The 17,272-nt window shown below is 38.2% G+C and overlaps 1 protein-coding gene across 7 annotated transcripts in view; it reads right to left on the reverse strand.

The window, feature by feature from the left end:
- Positions 1-7,914: 7,914 nt before the first annotated feature.
- The window catches only part of fmnl1b (formin-like 1b), a 65,766-nt gene continuing 56,408 nt past the window's right edge, over positions 7,915-17,272 (reverse strand). For 5 of the 7 annotated variants that reach the window (XM_074618912.1, XM_074618911.1, XM_074618916.1 and 2 more), the window contains 15 exons: positions 17,018-17,167; positions 16,843-16,944; positions 16,473-16,716; positions 15,977-16,246; positions 15,126-15,250; positions 14,655-14,857; positions 14,333-14,567; positions 13,827-13,895; positions 13,052-13,132; positions 12,825-12,954; positions 12,218-12,381; positions 11,972-12,073; positions 11,331-11,417; positions 10,271-10,385; positions 7,915-8,627 (listed from right to left, as the gene is read on the reverse strand). In XM_074618912.1, the coding sequence (XP_074475013.1) occupies positions 8,527-8,627; positions 10,271-10,385; positions 11,331-11,417; positions 11,972-12,073; positions 12,218-12,381; positions 12,825-12,954; positions 13,052-13,132; positions 13,827-13,895; positions 14,333-14,567; positions 14,655-14,857; positions 15,126-15,250; positions 15,977-16,246; positions 16,473-16,716; positions 16,843-16,944; positions 17,018-17,167 (2,178 nt within the window). In that variant the 3' untranslated portion in view covers positions 7,915-8,526. Of the gene's footprint in view, positions 8,628-9,968; positions 10,049-10,270; positions 10,386-11,330; positions 11,418-11,971; positions 12,074-12,217; positions 12,382-12,824; positions 12,955-13,051; positions 13,133-13,826; positions 13,896-14,332; positions 14,568-14,654; positions 14,858-15,125; positions 15,251-15,976; positions 16,247-16,472; positions 16,717-16,842; positions 16,945-17,017; positions 17,168-17,272 lie in introns of all 7 variants that reach the window. The other 2 variants (XM_074618915.1, XM_074618913.1) reach the window with 1 other exon arrangement.

The following is a 17,272-nucleotide window of genomic DNA, read 5'->3' on the forward strand; positions in this document are numbered from 1 at the left end:
TTCAAACCGGAACCAGTATGGAGGCTCGTTTGGAAACTTTCTTCTCTTAATCCACGAAAATAGTTCACTGAAATGTCTTTCTGAAAACATTTGAGGCGAGAAATAATCCATGCAGTTGATGAATCTGTATTTATTTTGGATCGACAACGTTTATTTTAAAAGATTGTCGGGAGTTTTGAGAGGCGGCGGGTCGCGTCGGACGCCCGTGATTTGCATAAAGTAACCGAGCCCTCAACTCGTCGCGACGCCTAGTCTCTCTAATCGCTACCAGAATGCATTGCGTGGCTGTTTACATAGACAATTAATGGGGAGCATGGAAAGCACGGAGCCTGTGGACACGTACCATAAGAGTCTGTTCAGGGTGGGCAGGACGGGAGGTGGACGGGTCAAACAAACACAAGACTTCCAACCAGGAGACCGCTGTCCGTGTCCCGTGTGAAACTAAAAATAACGTTGACTTATTTTGTCCCGTAAGTCGTGAGTCAGTGAAGTTAACATCAACCGACCGTTTCCCAACCCTATCTAAGTGGTTGTGTTGCCTAAACCTAACTTCTTGTGGAAACGGAAGTTTATTTTGAAAGTTGTAATGAGCGTATAGAGACACGCCGTCCCTGGTCCGTCCAAAAGTAACGCAAGAGGGGTGCCTCCATGCGTCGGTCTCCGATGTCGAGGGGCGCTGACCAAGCGACGGTATTTGACGAGTTGGGAGTGAGAATGTGTTGTTTTATTATGTTTTCGGGTTGTCTGTCCTTCCGGTCCATTCTCATGAATGCGATATCTCAGGAACGCCTGGAAGAAATGTCTAACTAAAGGCGGCACCACACAGAGCGTTCTCCGGATTCGTCTATATCCCTTAAAATCAAGAAGGCCTTGCGACCCCTAGTGGGGGTCGGGTCCCCCGTGGTTTAGAAACCAGTGGTCTGAAACACCCTCCACTTTATGAGGTTATAATTAACAGCTGGAAAGAGAACGCAGCTTTGTAACCTTCGTTAATAAATCATGAGTGTATCATCATTTAATACCGAGTGCAGCGCTGTTAATCATGTTGACTTTGAAGCCCTCCCCCGTGGACAAATACATGTCACAGATTAGTTTAAACCTAGCGACGCCTAAAACCAAACAAATATGTGCTCAATTAGATTTGAGCTGTGGGGCGATGAGGTCGGCCAGCGCTCGTTTAGATCAGATGAAAGTTTAATGATTCCTCCGGAGAAGCTGAGCGGTCGCGTTAGCAGAGAGGAACAAGAGAAAGATGATAATCAAGTGAGGTGTCAGATAATAAGGTAGTAATTATAAGAAATAAGTGATCTTTAAAACATGTTCTTTACTGGAAAGTATCTCCTGTAGGAATAGTTATAATTTAGGAAATATTTGCTTTTCGAGAGTTAGATGAAAAAGTACAGAGCTGGAGGCGATTAGCGTAGCTTAGCATAAAGACTGGAAACAAGGGGAAACAACTAGCCTCGCTCTGTCCAAACATAAAAAATACACCTACCAGCACTTCTAAAGCTCATTTACTAACTCATTGTTTATTGTTTCTTTCATCCGTTAACAAATAGAAAAGTAAAAATGACAATTTGTGGTTTCAGGGGGAGTTGTGTGTTTTCACTATTTCTTGACAAACTTGACACAACTCATTTTAGTATTTCTCTTTTTGAACAGATTAAACAAACAAGATACAACATGTTGATTAGTGAGAATTAGACGTGTTGGTGGATGTGGTTTTTAAGTTTGGACAGAAGCAGGCTAGCTGTTTCCATCCGTTTCCAGTCTTTATGCTAAGCTACGCTAACCACTTCCTGACTTAAGCTCTGTACTTAACAGACATGAGAGATGTTGTTATCAATAAGCTTGATATTTTCCAAAAATTCCAAAAACATTTTCCAAATATGACTTAGACTAAGATAAGATAGGAAACTTTATTTATCTCGAGGGAAATAAATAGTTGTGCAGCCGTTGCAGTACAAAGTAGGAAGGAGTGCAAATATTAAATACACACAATATTTAATATAAACAGGTTAACGGTAAGGATCATTCTCGGTGAGTTGCATATAGAAATGTATGTAATATCGGATTTGAAGTACAGGTAAGTGTTTATGTTCATGATTATGTCCATGGTATTGCACATTATGAGTTGATTGTAATCCACAGAGTGTATTCAGATGAAAGTTCACCTTGAATCCTCCTTTATTTGTTGTTTAATGATGCAATCTGAGCAGTTTTACAGACTTCCTGTTTTTCCCTCGAGGCACCTGGAAGTGAACCTGAGTTTCACTCTAGCAGCTCCGCCCTCCTGCTCTCAATCCTCCACTTCCTGCTTCCACTTTGTCCTTCGAACTAAGTCAGACTGCACAGATGTGACTTTACCTGCATCTGGAAACAGCAGCTGGTGTTTCATTCAAACAAGTGGAGCAGACGACAGACTGTAAGTACAAATACAACTGATCTGAATCTGCTGCAACAAGTCAGAACTCCTGGTTTACTGTCAGCAGCGTAAAGTCATATTTAATAACTCATTTTTAACTTTTTTTATTTACGTATCGTAGCAGCTTGTTGAGATTTTAATGTCGTTCTTGGTTTGTGAAAACTTGTTCAGACAGAAAACAGCAGAAGAAGAAACGCTGCTGTCGTTAATTCAGTTTACAAACTTCCCAAACTGGAAAAGCAACAGAACATTTTACAGCACTTCCTGCTCTGACACAGTTGGTATGGAGTCTCAAGTGTGCCACTGGAATAAATCTAAACTTTTACAGTATTCAATTAAAATGAATAAACTGGTGGATTTAAAACAAATCTATTATAAATTAATCAATTACATTTGCATTTAGACAGTTAATTTAAAAACAGTAGAAATCAGTAAATATATTAATATAAATATTTTTGAATTTGCTAGTATTTTTTCCCTTATTCTGTCTTTAACTGACAAATTAATAATTGGATTTTAAAATGAAAAATTTTACTTTGTTCAGTTTATTTATTTTGATTGATTATCTAATTTGCCTCTTTTTAATTTAATTTTGATGAATTTAAATTAAAGCGATCATGAAATGGAAACTGCAAATTATTAAAACAGAGATTAATTGAGATTTAATATTTTTAATATTTTTATTTAAGAAACTTAAAACACTTAGCCTTTTCACTCCCCCCCCCAACCCCCCACTGCCTAGACAAAATAATAATTTAATTTATTTATTATTAAAAATAAAAAAAAGATAAATACAAAAATTAAATAATGTAAAAAATAATGTAAATAACCAAAAGCAAAATAAATAATACTAAGATAAAATAAAAGTAAATAAATGAAAGATAAAAAATCCAGCAAACACACAATTAATAAAATAAAACATACATACAGATTAATTGAGATTTAAAAGTCTTTTTAAGTTTATTTTGAGTCTGGATTTCTTTGTGATTTGGATTATAAAATGGAATCAGACCGCAAATTCAGTTATATTTAAATTTTTATTTCATAAAATTTGATGTGTAGATAAGCAACTGTTTACTAACAATTTCGCCTTATAAACTTAAAAAGTGATAATATGTTAATGTTGTGTTTCCAGCTTGTTCCTATGTCTACAAAGAGGCAAAACAACATCAGTTATTGCAGATTAAAGTTTATTAATCCATCTCTTAAATGCAAATTAAATTAATACGTTTAAATATTCCAGTGGCTCTCTTCAGCCTCTATAAATTTAAAACTGTTTTTTGCCAAAATTACTGCTCAGTATTCAAGTGAGACTTTTTTGTCAAGAGTTGCATTTATTTAGATTTGTACCTAATATTTTACATAAGGATTATCAGCATATTTTTTAATCTTTTCTGTTTTTCGTACGCAGGCAGAAAAACTTCAAACTTCAGCCTCTTCAATTTGTCTTTTTGGGAATTAACCATCGATTTTTGGATCTTAAACTACGTCCGACGACCGGACACTAAACTTTCATCAAGTTGAAGACGTGACCTCAGTTATCAGGTGGATTATTGTGAAAGAAAAAAACACAAACAATGGAAAACTTATTTGATTTTGAAGGCGGCTCTGTGGCCTACGGCGTATTTACCGTTTCAACTGAGCAAAAAGACGAACTCATAACAAGTCTGACGTCTTTCGTACGTCTCTACGGTCAACGTAGAGATTATCTTCAGAGAGCTTCAGAGAGCTTCACACTGGCGGTTGCTCGACTTCATGATGAACACGAGGACGTTGCTGAGAATAAGCCGGTCCGATGTCTGTTCAGTGTGTTCGGAGGAGTTCTCGGTGCAGCTTGTGGTGCTGTAACTGGTGGAGTCGGGGGGGCATTGGGGGCAGTTAGTGCTGCAACTTGCACCAGGTTTTGTGGCCATATTAACGCCCTCGGTGCAACTTTCGGCTTTGTCGGCAGCGTGTTAGGTGGTGTAGTTGGAGGAACATTCTGCGGCGCTGTCGGCGGGGCCGTCTGCGCTGCAGCTAAAGCGACCGGTGGTCCAGTTCATGATGTAGCATGGTTCACCATCGGCGGTGCAACTGGTGGTGCAATCGGTGGTATTTTTGGCGGGACGGTCGGCGCAGCAGGCGGCGCAGTCGGCGGTGCTTTCGGAGCGTTGTGTGCTACGAGGTTTGCAGTTTATTTAGTTGGTCATTTTTGTAGAAAGAAAGATTCAAAAGTCGAGAAAACAAAGTCGATGAAGGTGAAGATGATGCAGAAAAGTGGACATTTCAGTGAAACTATCAAACCGCTGGTGGACGAGCTGAAAACAATCAAAACCGTTAGCGACAAAATGGCCTCCGGTGCTGCCGTGCGCGGCGTAGCCGGACAAACCGCCAAGACTCTGACTTCTGTGACCGCGATGGAGAAAAGTATCAGTGACTCTCAGAGGGCCTCCGATCTGCTGCAGTTTGTCTCCAGCGTTGAAGAAGCAGCGAGACAAAGCAGGAGAATCACAGAGGACCTGGAGACGACGAGAGCAGAAGTGGAAACATATCTGGTTTCAACGAGGAAACACTGAGGCTGTAAAACAAGAACTGGACTAAACCTGTTGAACTGCATTCAAACAGAGAATTATGTAGAAGTTAATATAAGAACTCAATTATCAGTTTGATTCTGTGTTAAAACATCACTCACAGTTTGTTCAGAGTTCTTCAGAATGAATGAGTTTTATCCTCCGTCGCTTACATTGGAGTCAGGAAGAGATCTCTTAATGACCTTTATGAACAAGAGGAATGATTACAGTAACTATAAAGTATCAGCCTATGGAGGACAGAACCTGCCAAAATAAATGAATGAATAAATAAATGACTCGATAAATAAATAAATATGTCGTTAAATGTAGCAAAAATATTACAAATAAATGTAGCCATTAATTAATTGATAAAATGTGACATAAATTGATATTTCTGTTTACTATTCTGTCTGTGTCCCTTTTATTTATATATTTTTACTTATTTGTTTTTGCACTTATTTTTATTTTTTATATTTATATTTAAATGTATGTATTTATGCATTTATAGCATTTTTGCCTCATTATGCAGCAGAAAAGTAAATAAGAAGTAAATAAGGGTTGAAATGCAAAGGGAAATCCATGCATAAATAAATAAATACATAAATAAATATGTACGTTTAAAAATAAATAAAAACAAAAGAAGAAATATTTTAATAAATAAAAAATGAAAATATAAAATAAAATAATTAAGTAATAAAAAAATAAAATAAAAATAGATACAGAAATAAATAAATAAGGGAATTAATACAAAGATAAATAAATAAAGAAGCAAATTAAAACAAATATCAATTTATGTCACATTTTATCAATTAAGGGCTACATTTTTTAAAATATATATATATATTTTGCTACATTTAATGACATTTCAGTGACAATAAATTTCCTCTGAATTCTGTATTGAGCATCATTGATGCCACATAATGTCCCCAAGTCCAAGCTGACATATTTAAATGTCTTGTTTTGTCCGACCACTTGTCAAAAACCCCCAAATAATTAGTGAACTATAATTTTTTTAAATCATTTTATTTTAGAAGCTGCAACTAATCAATTTTTTGCTTGAAAAATTACTGAAACAATTAGATCATTAAAATAGTTTAAGAGGAATGCTACGGCACAATCGACAGACAGAATATACATTTGTGATAGATGACTATTAAATGTTAAACTATTTAAGGTTTATAGTTTAAATCATCAGTCATAACTTTAGGTTTCTATTTTAGAGGTGGAAAAAATATCCGCTGATAAAGTAAATACTCAGAGCTCTGACTGTAAGCGTCCAGATAAACCGGAGTAATTGGCCACACGAGAGCAGCGTTCAGGAGAAAATCTCAACAAGATTTCGTTTTTTTTTTTTTAAATCTTTGATGGATTAAAGATCTGCAGAGGGCAAAGGTCACAAGCAGAGAAACAGTCTGTTTTCCTGCCAGTTTCCAAACTCTAAACTCCTTCAAAGAGCAAAAATATATCAGCGAGGGTCAAAAAGTGTCTCTCAGATATGAAGCGCTGGCTTCGTCTCAGCTGGTTATTTTAGTGTCCCTGTCGTTCCTCCTCTCTTCCTCTCCGTTTGAATGTCTGAAACTGCAGTTATAATGTTGAAAATGTAAAAGTGCTCTGTTTGTGCACGGCTGCAGGTCTGTGTAATGTACTCGACTGCATCTGCTGCCTCCTTTATTAGAAGTAACTTTAATCTCCTTTCAACAGACGAACATCTGGCAAACCGTTTTCAGTGTCTGCAAATGAACTCTAAAACTCAAAGTTAGAAGTTGTTACGCAGATGGACGTTTAAAACACACACAAGGAGAAGATAATTAAAACAGCAGCGAGTCTCATTTCAACAGACCAAAAAAACATTTTCACACATTTGTGATTTCTTTCTTTGTGATTTTAAGCATGAGATTATAAGAAAAATGTTACACCATTACAAAAATAAGGTTGTAATTATAATAAAAACAATATGCAAATATGTTTGATGTAATGCTATACGATTGAAAATAACATGCTGTATATCAGACAAGTATTTATTATTTTGGTAAATATTCATTAGAAAAAATAATAAATAATTGTATGTTATATTTTAGTCAAGAGAAGATTGAAAATAACTCCTTATTCATAATTAAAAATAATTGAATGCTATATTTTAGTCAAGATAAGATCGAAAATAAGGTGCTGTATATCATACAATTGTTTTATTTTTGGAAAATTACATATAAGAAAAATGATAAATAATTGTATGCTTTATTTTAGTCAAGATAGGATTGAAAATAATTCCTTATAAATAATAATAAAAAATAATTATGTTATATTTTAGTCAAGATAAAATTGAAAATAACGTGCTGTATATCATACAATTATTTATTATTTTTGGAAATATTCATAAAGAAAAATGGTCATGAACCAAGACAACTTTCCTGCACTTTATTAATGAATTCAAAATATATAGAACCATCTTACCAAAAAGCCATTAAGACCTTTAAGTTATTAAATCAATATAATCTGATGCATGTAACACAAACTCATTATGAAATGTAAATGCACATATTTTTGTTTTCTATTCTTTTTTTTCCTAATTGTCTGTGTATGTGTTTGTACCTCTGTTCATGAGCATGTGTTCAATAAAGAAATACAAAAAAACAAAACTCTACCAGGTGTGCTGATGATGTCACACAGGTGGGCTGAGCCGGGCTAATCATATATAATATAGTATGTCGAAAGATTTCATGAAAAAAAGTCGTAGTATAGTATGTCAAAAAAATTCAGGAAAAGTCTTATTAGCGGATTGTTTAAAGTAGAAGTTTGGAGACATGTTTCAGCTTCTTCTGTTTACTCTGTTACCGTCTACGAGGGACACAGGGTTGGTTTCACCCTAAAAGGGGGCGTGGTCATTAGAGCTGACTCCGGTCTGATGTACTCTGCATGCAAATAAAGACACTAAATCAATAACAGTATAAAATGCTTTATTTGTTGAAATGCAGAAGCAAAGTAGAAGTTACTCATTCTTACACTTCAGTATTAAAATAATTTAAATATATTACAAATCTTCAGCCTAAATCTTTGAGACCTCCTGCAAGACGGACGACGGTGATTAAGATTCCATTTAAAATAAAACCAATTAAAAAATCATGTCTAGGGCATTTTTATTTTTTTTTTAAGAAAACTATCAAAATTATTTACGAGTGGTCCGTCTGTCAAAGATAGTCTTTAATGCCTTTTGAAGATGCACTTTTAGCTGAGAAGCAGTAATGAAGCTCTTGTTGTTACAGATCAGCTGAATGCTTCCATGTAATTGTCTTAACGAGCTCATGTGACATCAATTGTCGTTATCATCAAGTGCAGCTAATATTCACCCTCTTTAACTTTTGATTATTCAAATCACAGAACGTTCTACAATCATCCAAGTTTTTACTTTAGTCAGAAAGATGCCTCGCTGTAACAGAGTTTGACCTTCAACATGCGTTTACACCTTTGCATTCTTAAACATGCATGAGAGAGTAAGATGGTGAGTTAAACATCTGATCTGTTTGTGCTTTTATAGTTGAAGCGTTGCTGTGTTTTTCAGAGGGAGATGTCCGAGGACACGTGGAGCGATTGTCCTGCCTTCCACTTGGCGCTGTGTCGGCCGGCGTCCGTCCGTCTGTACGGCTGATTCCTTAAATCTGAGGACGAAGAACAAACACACTGAGGAACAACCTGAGGCAAGACGGGTGACAACACATTTATCTTTTCATATTAACCTCTAGTCTAGATAATCTTAATCATGTCCAGTGGTGGAAGAAGTAATTAACTTAAAGGGACTATTTGTAACTTTCAGAAATGCTTGTTAACAGCGACACCTGTGGCCGTGAAATCAACGAAAGTCAGCGTCGGGCTCGCGCTTGCTCGCTCTAAATAGACATGAACGAGCATCGCTCAACACAGTGAGGCTACACACGTCAGCTAAAACCACAATATCACTCTATATTTCAGCTGCTTGGCAGTAATGTTAGCTGACCAGACGAAGGTCTCTCCATGAACATGATTTACATCTGATCCTAGTGTTGGCTTTTCCTGCCTCAGCGCAGGCTGATGCAGTGGGGCTCTGCAGCGAGTCTCCCTGCTCTCTCCGCCCACAGCCAGAGAGAGCAGGGAGACACCGGCACCCGGTCGGTAACGAGACGATAACGTTACTCGCTGAGGAGCTCCGTCACTTCACAAGACACGGGAAACCTCTGTTGGTCTGGAGGAGCTGCAGCAGTTATTTCTGCACAAACGTCCACTGTGCATTAACTAGATATTCTCAGAGCTAAACTAACTCTCCTGCAGTGTGGAGTGAGCGCGCGTTCACGTCTAGAGGTGGAGCGAGACAGCGAGGACGCGCGCTCTGTCTGAGTGAAGGCAGGCAGGCAGAGGAGGAGAGGCTCCGGCCACACGCGAGTGCGCATATGCGAACGCGCATGTGTCCCGACCCGCTACATTTATACGCTTAAAAAGTTACAATCAGTCCCTTTAAAAGCAACACGCTCTAACATGTAAAACTGAATGAAACATGTTTCTTTAGGTTTAGGCAACAAAAACTACAACTTCTAGTCTAGAACATTGCGTGAGGTTGAAAAACAATAAATATAATTTGACAGTACAGTATGTTAAACAAAAAACAATTCCCAGTCAATAACATTACGTACGTTGAACTACTTAGTAATTGTCCATAATCAAGAATCAAGTATTCACCCAGACCATGGTATAATATAAAAATGTAAACCCAAACCTGAAGGATACTTTAGTACAATATATATTTCAGATTAATGCAACTTACCCATTTACGGAGTATTAAGAGAATAAAGTCGTAATATGTTGAGAAAAATTATATCACAAAAAGTAATTTTAGAGCAACACAGATATGGGCTTCCCTTGTAAAACATACAGATGTACATGTTGAATATGTTAAAGGTGCAGTGACAGCTTCACGGTCAGCAGAGTGGAAGAGAGACTCAGAGCAGCGAGGGATTTAAAGAAGTCACCTCGTCGCTGAAGACGGAGTCGCAGAAGAGACGAGAGGAGCGTTTGGCAGAGCGAGCCGTGAAGGGGACGGACTTAAGAGCTGGAGACACCAGAGAAACAACAAGGAGGGAAAAGAAAGGACAAATAGAAGAGAGGTAAGCCTTAAAAGAAAGAAAAGAGTGAAGAACTGAGTTTCCTAAAAGACTAAACAGGAGGAAATGTTACACCGGCCCAACTCTAGTTGAACTGTTCCTTTAAGTCAGAGAACCAGAGGAAAACACAGTCATGGTTTAACAAACAGCGTCTGTGTCTCCAGGTGTACCTGTGATGATGTCCTCGATGGCTCCGTCCTTCCCCTCCCTCACCAGAGGAGACACCTGTCTCTTCTTCAGCTCTGCTATCAGATCCATCTGTGGCATTCTGGACGTCACACAGACCTGAAACATCCAACATGTCAGTATCTTTACTCTCCTCTTGTCCTACAGCCAATGATAGTACTGATGTCAGATGGGTATCTCTTAAAGGATATCACTAGTTATATCCATCTATGCTCTCTTCAAAGCCACCAGACTCCATTCACAAAAAACAGCATTTTACGTTGCAGATCACAGGAGCTGCTGGTCTACCGCTGCCTCCATCGGTTAGTTCACAATAACACACAATCAAACTAACCGATCGATGCAGCGCTGGACCAGCAAGTCCTGTATTCTGCGAGGTAAAATGACTGTTCTTGTCAATGGAGACTGGTGGCTTTGAAAACGGCTTCAGTTCTCTCTCTCTCTTGTTATCTCGCTCGTTCCCTCTGTCTCTCTATCTCTCCCTCTCGTTCGCGCTCTCTCTGTCTCTCTCTCGCTCTCTCTATTGTTCTCTCTCTCGTTCTTGTTCTCTCTCTCGTTCTCTCTCGTTCATTCTTTTGCTCTCTCTCGTTCGTTCTCTCGTTCGTTCCCTCTGTCTCTCTTTCTCTCTAGTTCTCTCGCTCGTTTCCCTCTGTCTCTCTCTCTCTCTCTCCTTCTCGTTCGCGCTCTCTCTGTCTCTCTCTCTCGCTCTCTCTCTCCTTCTCTTTCTCTCGTTCGTTCTTTCGCTCGTTCCCTCTGTCTGTCTCTCTCTCTCTCGTTCTCGTTCCCTCTGTCTCTCTCGTTCTCTTGCTCGTTCCCTCTCTCTCTCTCTCTCTCTAGTTCTCTCGCTCATTCTCTCTCTCTCTCTCGTTCGCTCTCTCGTTCGTTCTCTCTCTCGTTCTTGTTCTCTCTCGCTCGTTCTCTCTCTTTCAGCGCGCTTTTTGGGTCTCTAAAATATGGTGTACGACCTGCTTTATATATAAAGCGTCTCGCGATGACTACAATATTATAACTGATCTTTATTGTGAGAGGAAACTAAGACGTTACCTTATTGACTTCAGATTTAGGAGGAGTTGATGGAGCTTCACAGTTCAGGACGTGTTTCTTCCTCTGCTCGTTGTCCCGGTCCGCTTGCTGTCAGAGGAGAAAGTATTTTAATAGTATCTAGTAGGGCTGTCAATCCATTCAAATATTTAATCGCTATTAATTGCATGATTGTCTATGATTAATTGCATTTTTTATTTGTTCAAAATGTACCTTAAAGGGAGATTTTTACCCATACAACCCATTTTCATTCACATATCTGGAGGTCAGAGGTCAAGGGACCCCTTTGAAAATGAACATGACAGTTTGTCCTCGCCAAAATTTAGCGTTTATCCCGACAAGCTAGCATGATATGGTTGGTACCGATGGATTCTTTAGCTTTTTCTAGTTTCATATGATACCAGTATCTTCATTCTAGCTTTAAACCTGAGCCTTTTAAGAGGCTAAGTAAAAATCACAAGTTGTGTTAACGCGTTAACTTTGACGGCTCTGTTATCTACTAATCTGCATCTGAAGGTTAAATAATAAGCGTGACAGTAGCTCACTGATTGGGCTGTACGTTTACAGTAATAGCTGATTTTCATTATCAGTGAAGCAGCTCGGTTCATTCATGCCAGGAATCAATAAGATGAGTGTTATCTGACCTTGTACGCTTTGATGAACCTGACAAAAACAGGGAAGAACACAGAGGGCGGAATCGTTTTAGAGTTTTCTCCAAAGTACTCCACAGCAGAGTCGTACACGTCCTGGAACACAGAGACAAAACAAGCAATCTTTAGCTCCAATACAGCTCAAATAAAATGGGTGTGAATACTAGAAATAGACTTCTTGAAGTCAAACATAACCTGTAACATGTGATAAAGGTGTATTTCAGGGTAATTAAAGCTGACCTGGGCGGTTTTTCCGTCCGCTATGAGCGAGTGGAGCAGCTCCGTGTTGCTGCTGAGGAACGTCTGCAGCACAGGATTGTCTTTCTCTACGGAGAACTCCCTCCTGGTCACCTCCATGCCTCTCTCCAGAGCACGCACATCCTGCAGGATGCTATCCAGAGAAACTACAAGAGACAAAGAGCGTGAGTTCAGTTTCACATCCTTATCAGAGCCGATAGGACGGTAATTAGATTATATGGTATTCAGGCTGATGTAAGAGGGTCACACTGTGGTGTCGGGGTGAGAGGAGAGATAACCTGCACAAAGGAAACATTATGAATAAAGTCGTCTTCCTACTGTCATTACTCCTCATTAACATGACACATTCATATCTGCACAAGTGGGATTAGTGTGGGATTGAATTTACGACCACAGATTCAGTTTCAACTAAAAGAATATTTTGTTAAAAATCATTTAAAGGAATGAAATATATGTGTTACGTTCTGTCTTCTGTCTTTAGAGATGCCAGATTGCAATTTTCTCAGCCAATTTCCCCGATGGTCTAAATTTGTTGCTAAATCTACAGAGAAAGGGCGAAGTCCAATCTGGCCTCTATTCACATGCTCACCCAGCGCCGCCTTGTCCAGGAAGTGCAGCTCGGCGTAGAAGGACCGGACCTCGGGGTATTTCTCCTGGATGATGCTGACGATGAAGTGCAGCAACGTCTGCTTTCGGTCTGTAGATTTGGTGTCCAACAGCTTTAGATAGTGAGCAGAAAACAATAATTATCAGTTGTTCAAAAGATTCTTAAATTACTAGAGACGATTATTAGAGTTTAACAGACTTTTGACTCACCAGATCTAAACTCTGCAGGCGGAAGCCGTACGCCGCCCCTCGCTTGCTGCTGTTCATGTAGTTTCCAAACGCTAAAATGATCTTTACATCAGAAACAGAGTCAGAAACAATGACGAGGAATAAGAAGTAGAAATTGTTTGCGTCGTGCACATAGAATTTTCAAACTATTCAACCAGAGAAAGTCACTAGAAAGGAGGGACATTTTACCAAAAGTGTAGCCTTTAAATCATCAGCAATAAATCATAAATGGTCTTCAGTCTAATCTAAACCACCCAACAAATAAAACATTTTCTTTTCGGTGAGAACATTAATATTTGCATTTGCATGTTTTAACAACCAAGAAATATAAATGTGCATACATGTATCTTTTATGAGACAAAATGTTTGTAATTTAGGTTTGCAGCGAACATTATTACACCACCGCGTCGTCCTATACATGAGCAACAATAACAGATATTATTTAGACAGGAACTGATCTTGTACTTTCATGTTTATCACTGTTAAAACAATACATAGTTTTAAATCAATGAATATCAAAAAAAGGCACAAAATAAAAGAATGAATGCAGGAACTTGAAATTGAATGCAATTATTACTAAACTGACCTCTTAACAATAATATAAAATCAATTCCTGGTAAAAGAGTTATTTGCAATTAACATGCAACTGTAACAAACGACTCCATATCCCACAGAGACGTATTGAAGAGTCAGAGTCACATGAGGTGCAGTCAGAAATGTAAAACATTACTTATCATTAACTTTGTTCTGTTCTTACCTCGAGGATCTTCTTCAGCTTGCTGGAGGATTTAATCGACATCGAGGCGGCGATGATGGCGTCCAGTTGCTGCCAGAAAGAGTTGAAATTATTATTTATCTGTCAACCAAATATATACAACAACCTATATATATAATATATATATATTATATATATATATAAAAAAAAATATATATATATATATATATATATAAATAAAAATATATATATATAAATAAAAACAATATATATATAAATAAAAACAATATATACAGTATATAAATAAATAAATATATATATATATATATATATATATTTATTTATATATATATATTTTTATTTATATATAAGACCGGTTATTTTAATTGTTGGGAGGAAGACAAGCGACCACTTTGTGGAAGCTAATGGGGATCCAAATAAAGAATAAATAAAAACGTTCCTGTCTAAAACTTATGTTCTCAATAATAAGTAATGGGAGTTATATTTTCCCTCAATCAATCTATTATCGTGGGACTTTGTGAACTCACCGGCTGTATTAGCTGGACGCTCTCGGGGAAATTGCCCAGGAAGGTGAGGGTGCTGATGCGCTGGGAAAGCCGCGGGATCTTGCTGAAGCGCACCATGAAGCGGTCCTCCTCGCTGAGCTCGTCCAGGGGCCTGCCCTCACACTCATAGTTGTGGATGAGCTTCATTTCGTACTCGGTGGGGATGAAACGCTCCAGGAGCTCCAGGAAGTCCAGGCTCAGAGCTCTCTGGTTGTACCTGTGGAGGGACGGCAGGGATGCAACTGATAATAGTAATAAAACCAGTATGATGCTGTTTTATAGTCACATTATTTAGGTAACATACGTCTCAATCGCACAGCAGATATCCGATGCAGCCATTCCTTCCTTGCGCAGCGTGATGGCCAGGTTTTTGGCCCTGTTGGGCTCCATTAGAGACACTTTACTGGGGGTCTTGTGGGCCAGTTTCATCTTCAGGGTCCCCAGCTCTACAGTGGTAGACTGGGCCTTCGTCTTGAACTGCTCCTCGAAAGTCGCCATGTTGAGCTCCTAAGAAAGATTAACAAGAAGGAAATGTACCACTTTAATCAGAGTTTATTTCTCTGAATATTACTTATTCTGAATATTATTATTTTTTGTGTATTAACTGTTTTAATTAACAAAAACTAACGAACATAATAAAAAGAAAATAAATATATAAATACATTTAGAGAATGACTTGACTGTGAGGAACAAACTGGATATATAAGAAGTTTAGTGTGTTCAGTACGTAGTAGTGGAAACACCGGGACAAAGACGGAACATGAAGTGGTCAAACCTCTAAGACGTGCTCGTCGTCCAGCTCGTTGAAAATGGTTCCTGCCACCTGGTTGGATTTGAGGGCCTGCCAGTTCAACAGCGGCAGGCGGTATTTGGTTTGAATTGGCTTCCTCTTTTTATAACCTGGAAGAAAGAATTAAAAACATTCAATACAAATACATAAAGAAATGTATAAAGAAAAGAAAACAGAAATAAATACGTTTGGGGAAATAAATAAAGGGGAATTGCAAAGGGAAAATCGTGCAGAAATAAAAAATAAAAAAAATGCATAAATACATAAATAAATATGTACATTTAAAAATATATAAAAAATAAAAAATAAGAAATAAATAAATAAAATATAAATTTAAAATTTAAAAATTAAATGCAAAATAAATATATAAATTTAAAATTTACAAAAAATAAATACAGAAATAAATTAAAGGGAAAATTAAACATAAGAGTAAATAAATAAGGTAATTAATATGAAAATAAATAAATAAAATATATGTCCAAAAATAAATGAATAAATAAAAAATAAATGCAAAATAATTATATAAATTCAAATTTACTAAAAATAAATACATAAATAAATAAAAGGGAAAATTAAACATAAGAGTAAATAAATAAGGTAATTAATATGAAAATAAATAAATAAAGAAGCAAATTAAAACAGAAATTATATTTTTATCAAGTAATTAATGGCTATATTTATTTTTTATATTTTTGCTACATTTAATGGCATATTTATTTATCGACTCATTTATGTATATATTAATTTATTTTACATAAACATAATATAAAAGTAGCCAAAATAAATGGCTGCTTCCTTAGCCTGCTCACTCCCCCCTGCTCCGATTGTGGACTCACCTGAGCTCCCATCAGTCACTTCCCCTGATGGCTGGGTCGTACCACCTCCAGGAGGCAGCAGGGGTGGTAGAGCCGCTGGTGGTGGTGGAGGAGGTGGAGGAGGAGGAGGAGTTCCAGTTGAGGCTGGAGGTGGAGGAGGAGGAGGAGGAGGTGGTGGAGGAGGAGCTTGTACTGTCGCCGACTGCAGAGGACTGTCAGAGACGGGAGGCTGAGGGTCTGAGGAGGGGGGGGAGGCGTCGTGGTCTTTACCTGAATCTGATTCCTCTTTAGCTGTCAGGAGACCAACAACACTGTTATTGTTTATCTCTCGTCTCTGTACATTTATAAAATACAGTCAGAAAACCTCAAGATAATGCTTTATGGGCCCGTTATTTTCCCATAACTTCCTAATTATTTCCTTGAAAGAACGACGTCATTTGGTTCCGATTATAGAAAAAAACAGACAAAGTTTTAGAATAATTATTGGAAACTTTGTGATAAGATCAAAAGCTCTGACCTTTCTCCATCACGTGCTGGATGACGGGGACCACCTGGACGTCCAGGTGTCCAGAGGTGGAGCGCTCCATCCGCACCAGGCCCTGCTCCACCAGAGCCTGAACTTTGACCTCCAGCTCCCTCAGGGCCTCGGTGGACCGATCCTTGTCTCGCTCTCTCTCTCTCTCCCGCTCACGTTCCAGCTCTCTCTCTCGTTCTCGCTGCTGCAGGAGGGTCACCTGGGAGCAGGACTCACGAAGACTCTCCTACAATATGCAGTAATACAATACTCACACTATCAGAAACATTAATACTGTTCACCTTCGTTTCTCCTCCACATACATTTAACCTTAAAGAAAATAAAGTATAAAGAGGAGAACGGTTTGCTGTACCTTCAGGAGCTCCACTTCTTTTGTGGTCTGAATGAGCTTCTTCTCCATTTCTGACACTTTCTCCACGGCCTCCCTCTCACTCTCCTCAAGCCTGGAGCTCAACTGTGATAATAAATGTATACATTATCATTATCTTCATTCATGCTGTGTGTGTGTGTGTTTGTGGTGTATCTACCTGTGTGTTGTGCTCCTGCAGCTCCTCCATGTGCTCCAGCAGAGCGTTCTTGGTCTCTGCGTCCTCCAGCAGAGCTCCCACATCGAACACGTTGTCCAGATAGGCCTGAATCTGCACCAGCAGTCGGTCGCTCTCCGTGAACTTTAACCTCTGCACACAAACACGGGACATTTAAACAATAATCAACATGTGTATACTGGATTCTTCTGAGTTTAAACTGCACGATAAACAAAATGTCAACATTCCAAGGTTGTC

This window comes from Sebastes fasciatus, chromosome 20 (genome assembly GCF_043250625.1).
Source record: "Sebastes fasciatus isolate fSebFas1 chromosome 20, fSebFas1.pri, whole genome shotgun sequence".
NCBI classification, from domain to species: Eukaryota; Metazoa; Chordata; class Actinopteri; order Perciformes; family Sebastidae; genus Sebastes; species Sebastes fasciatus.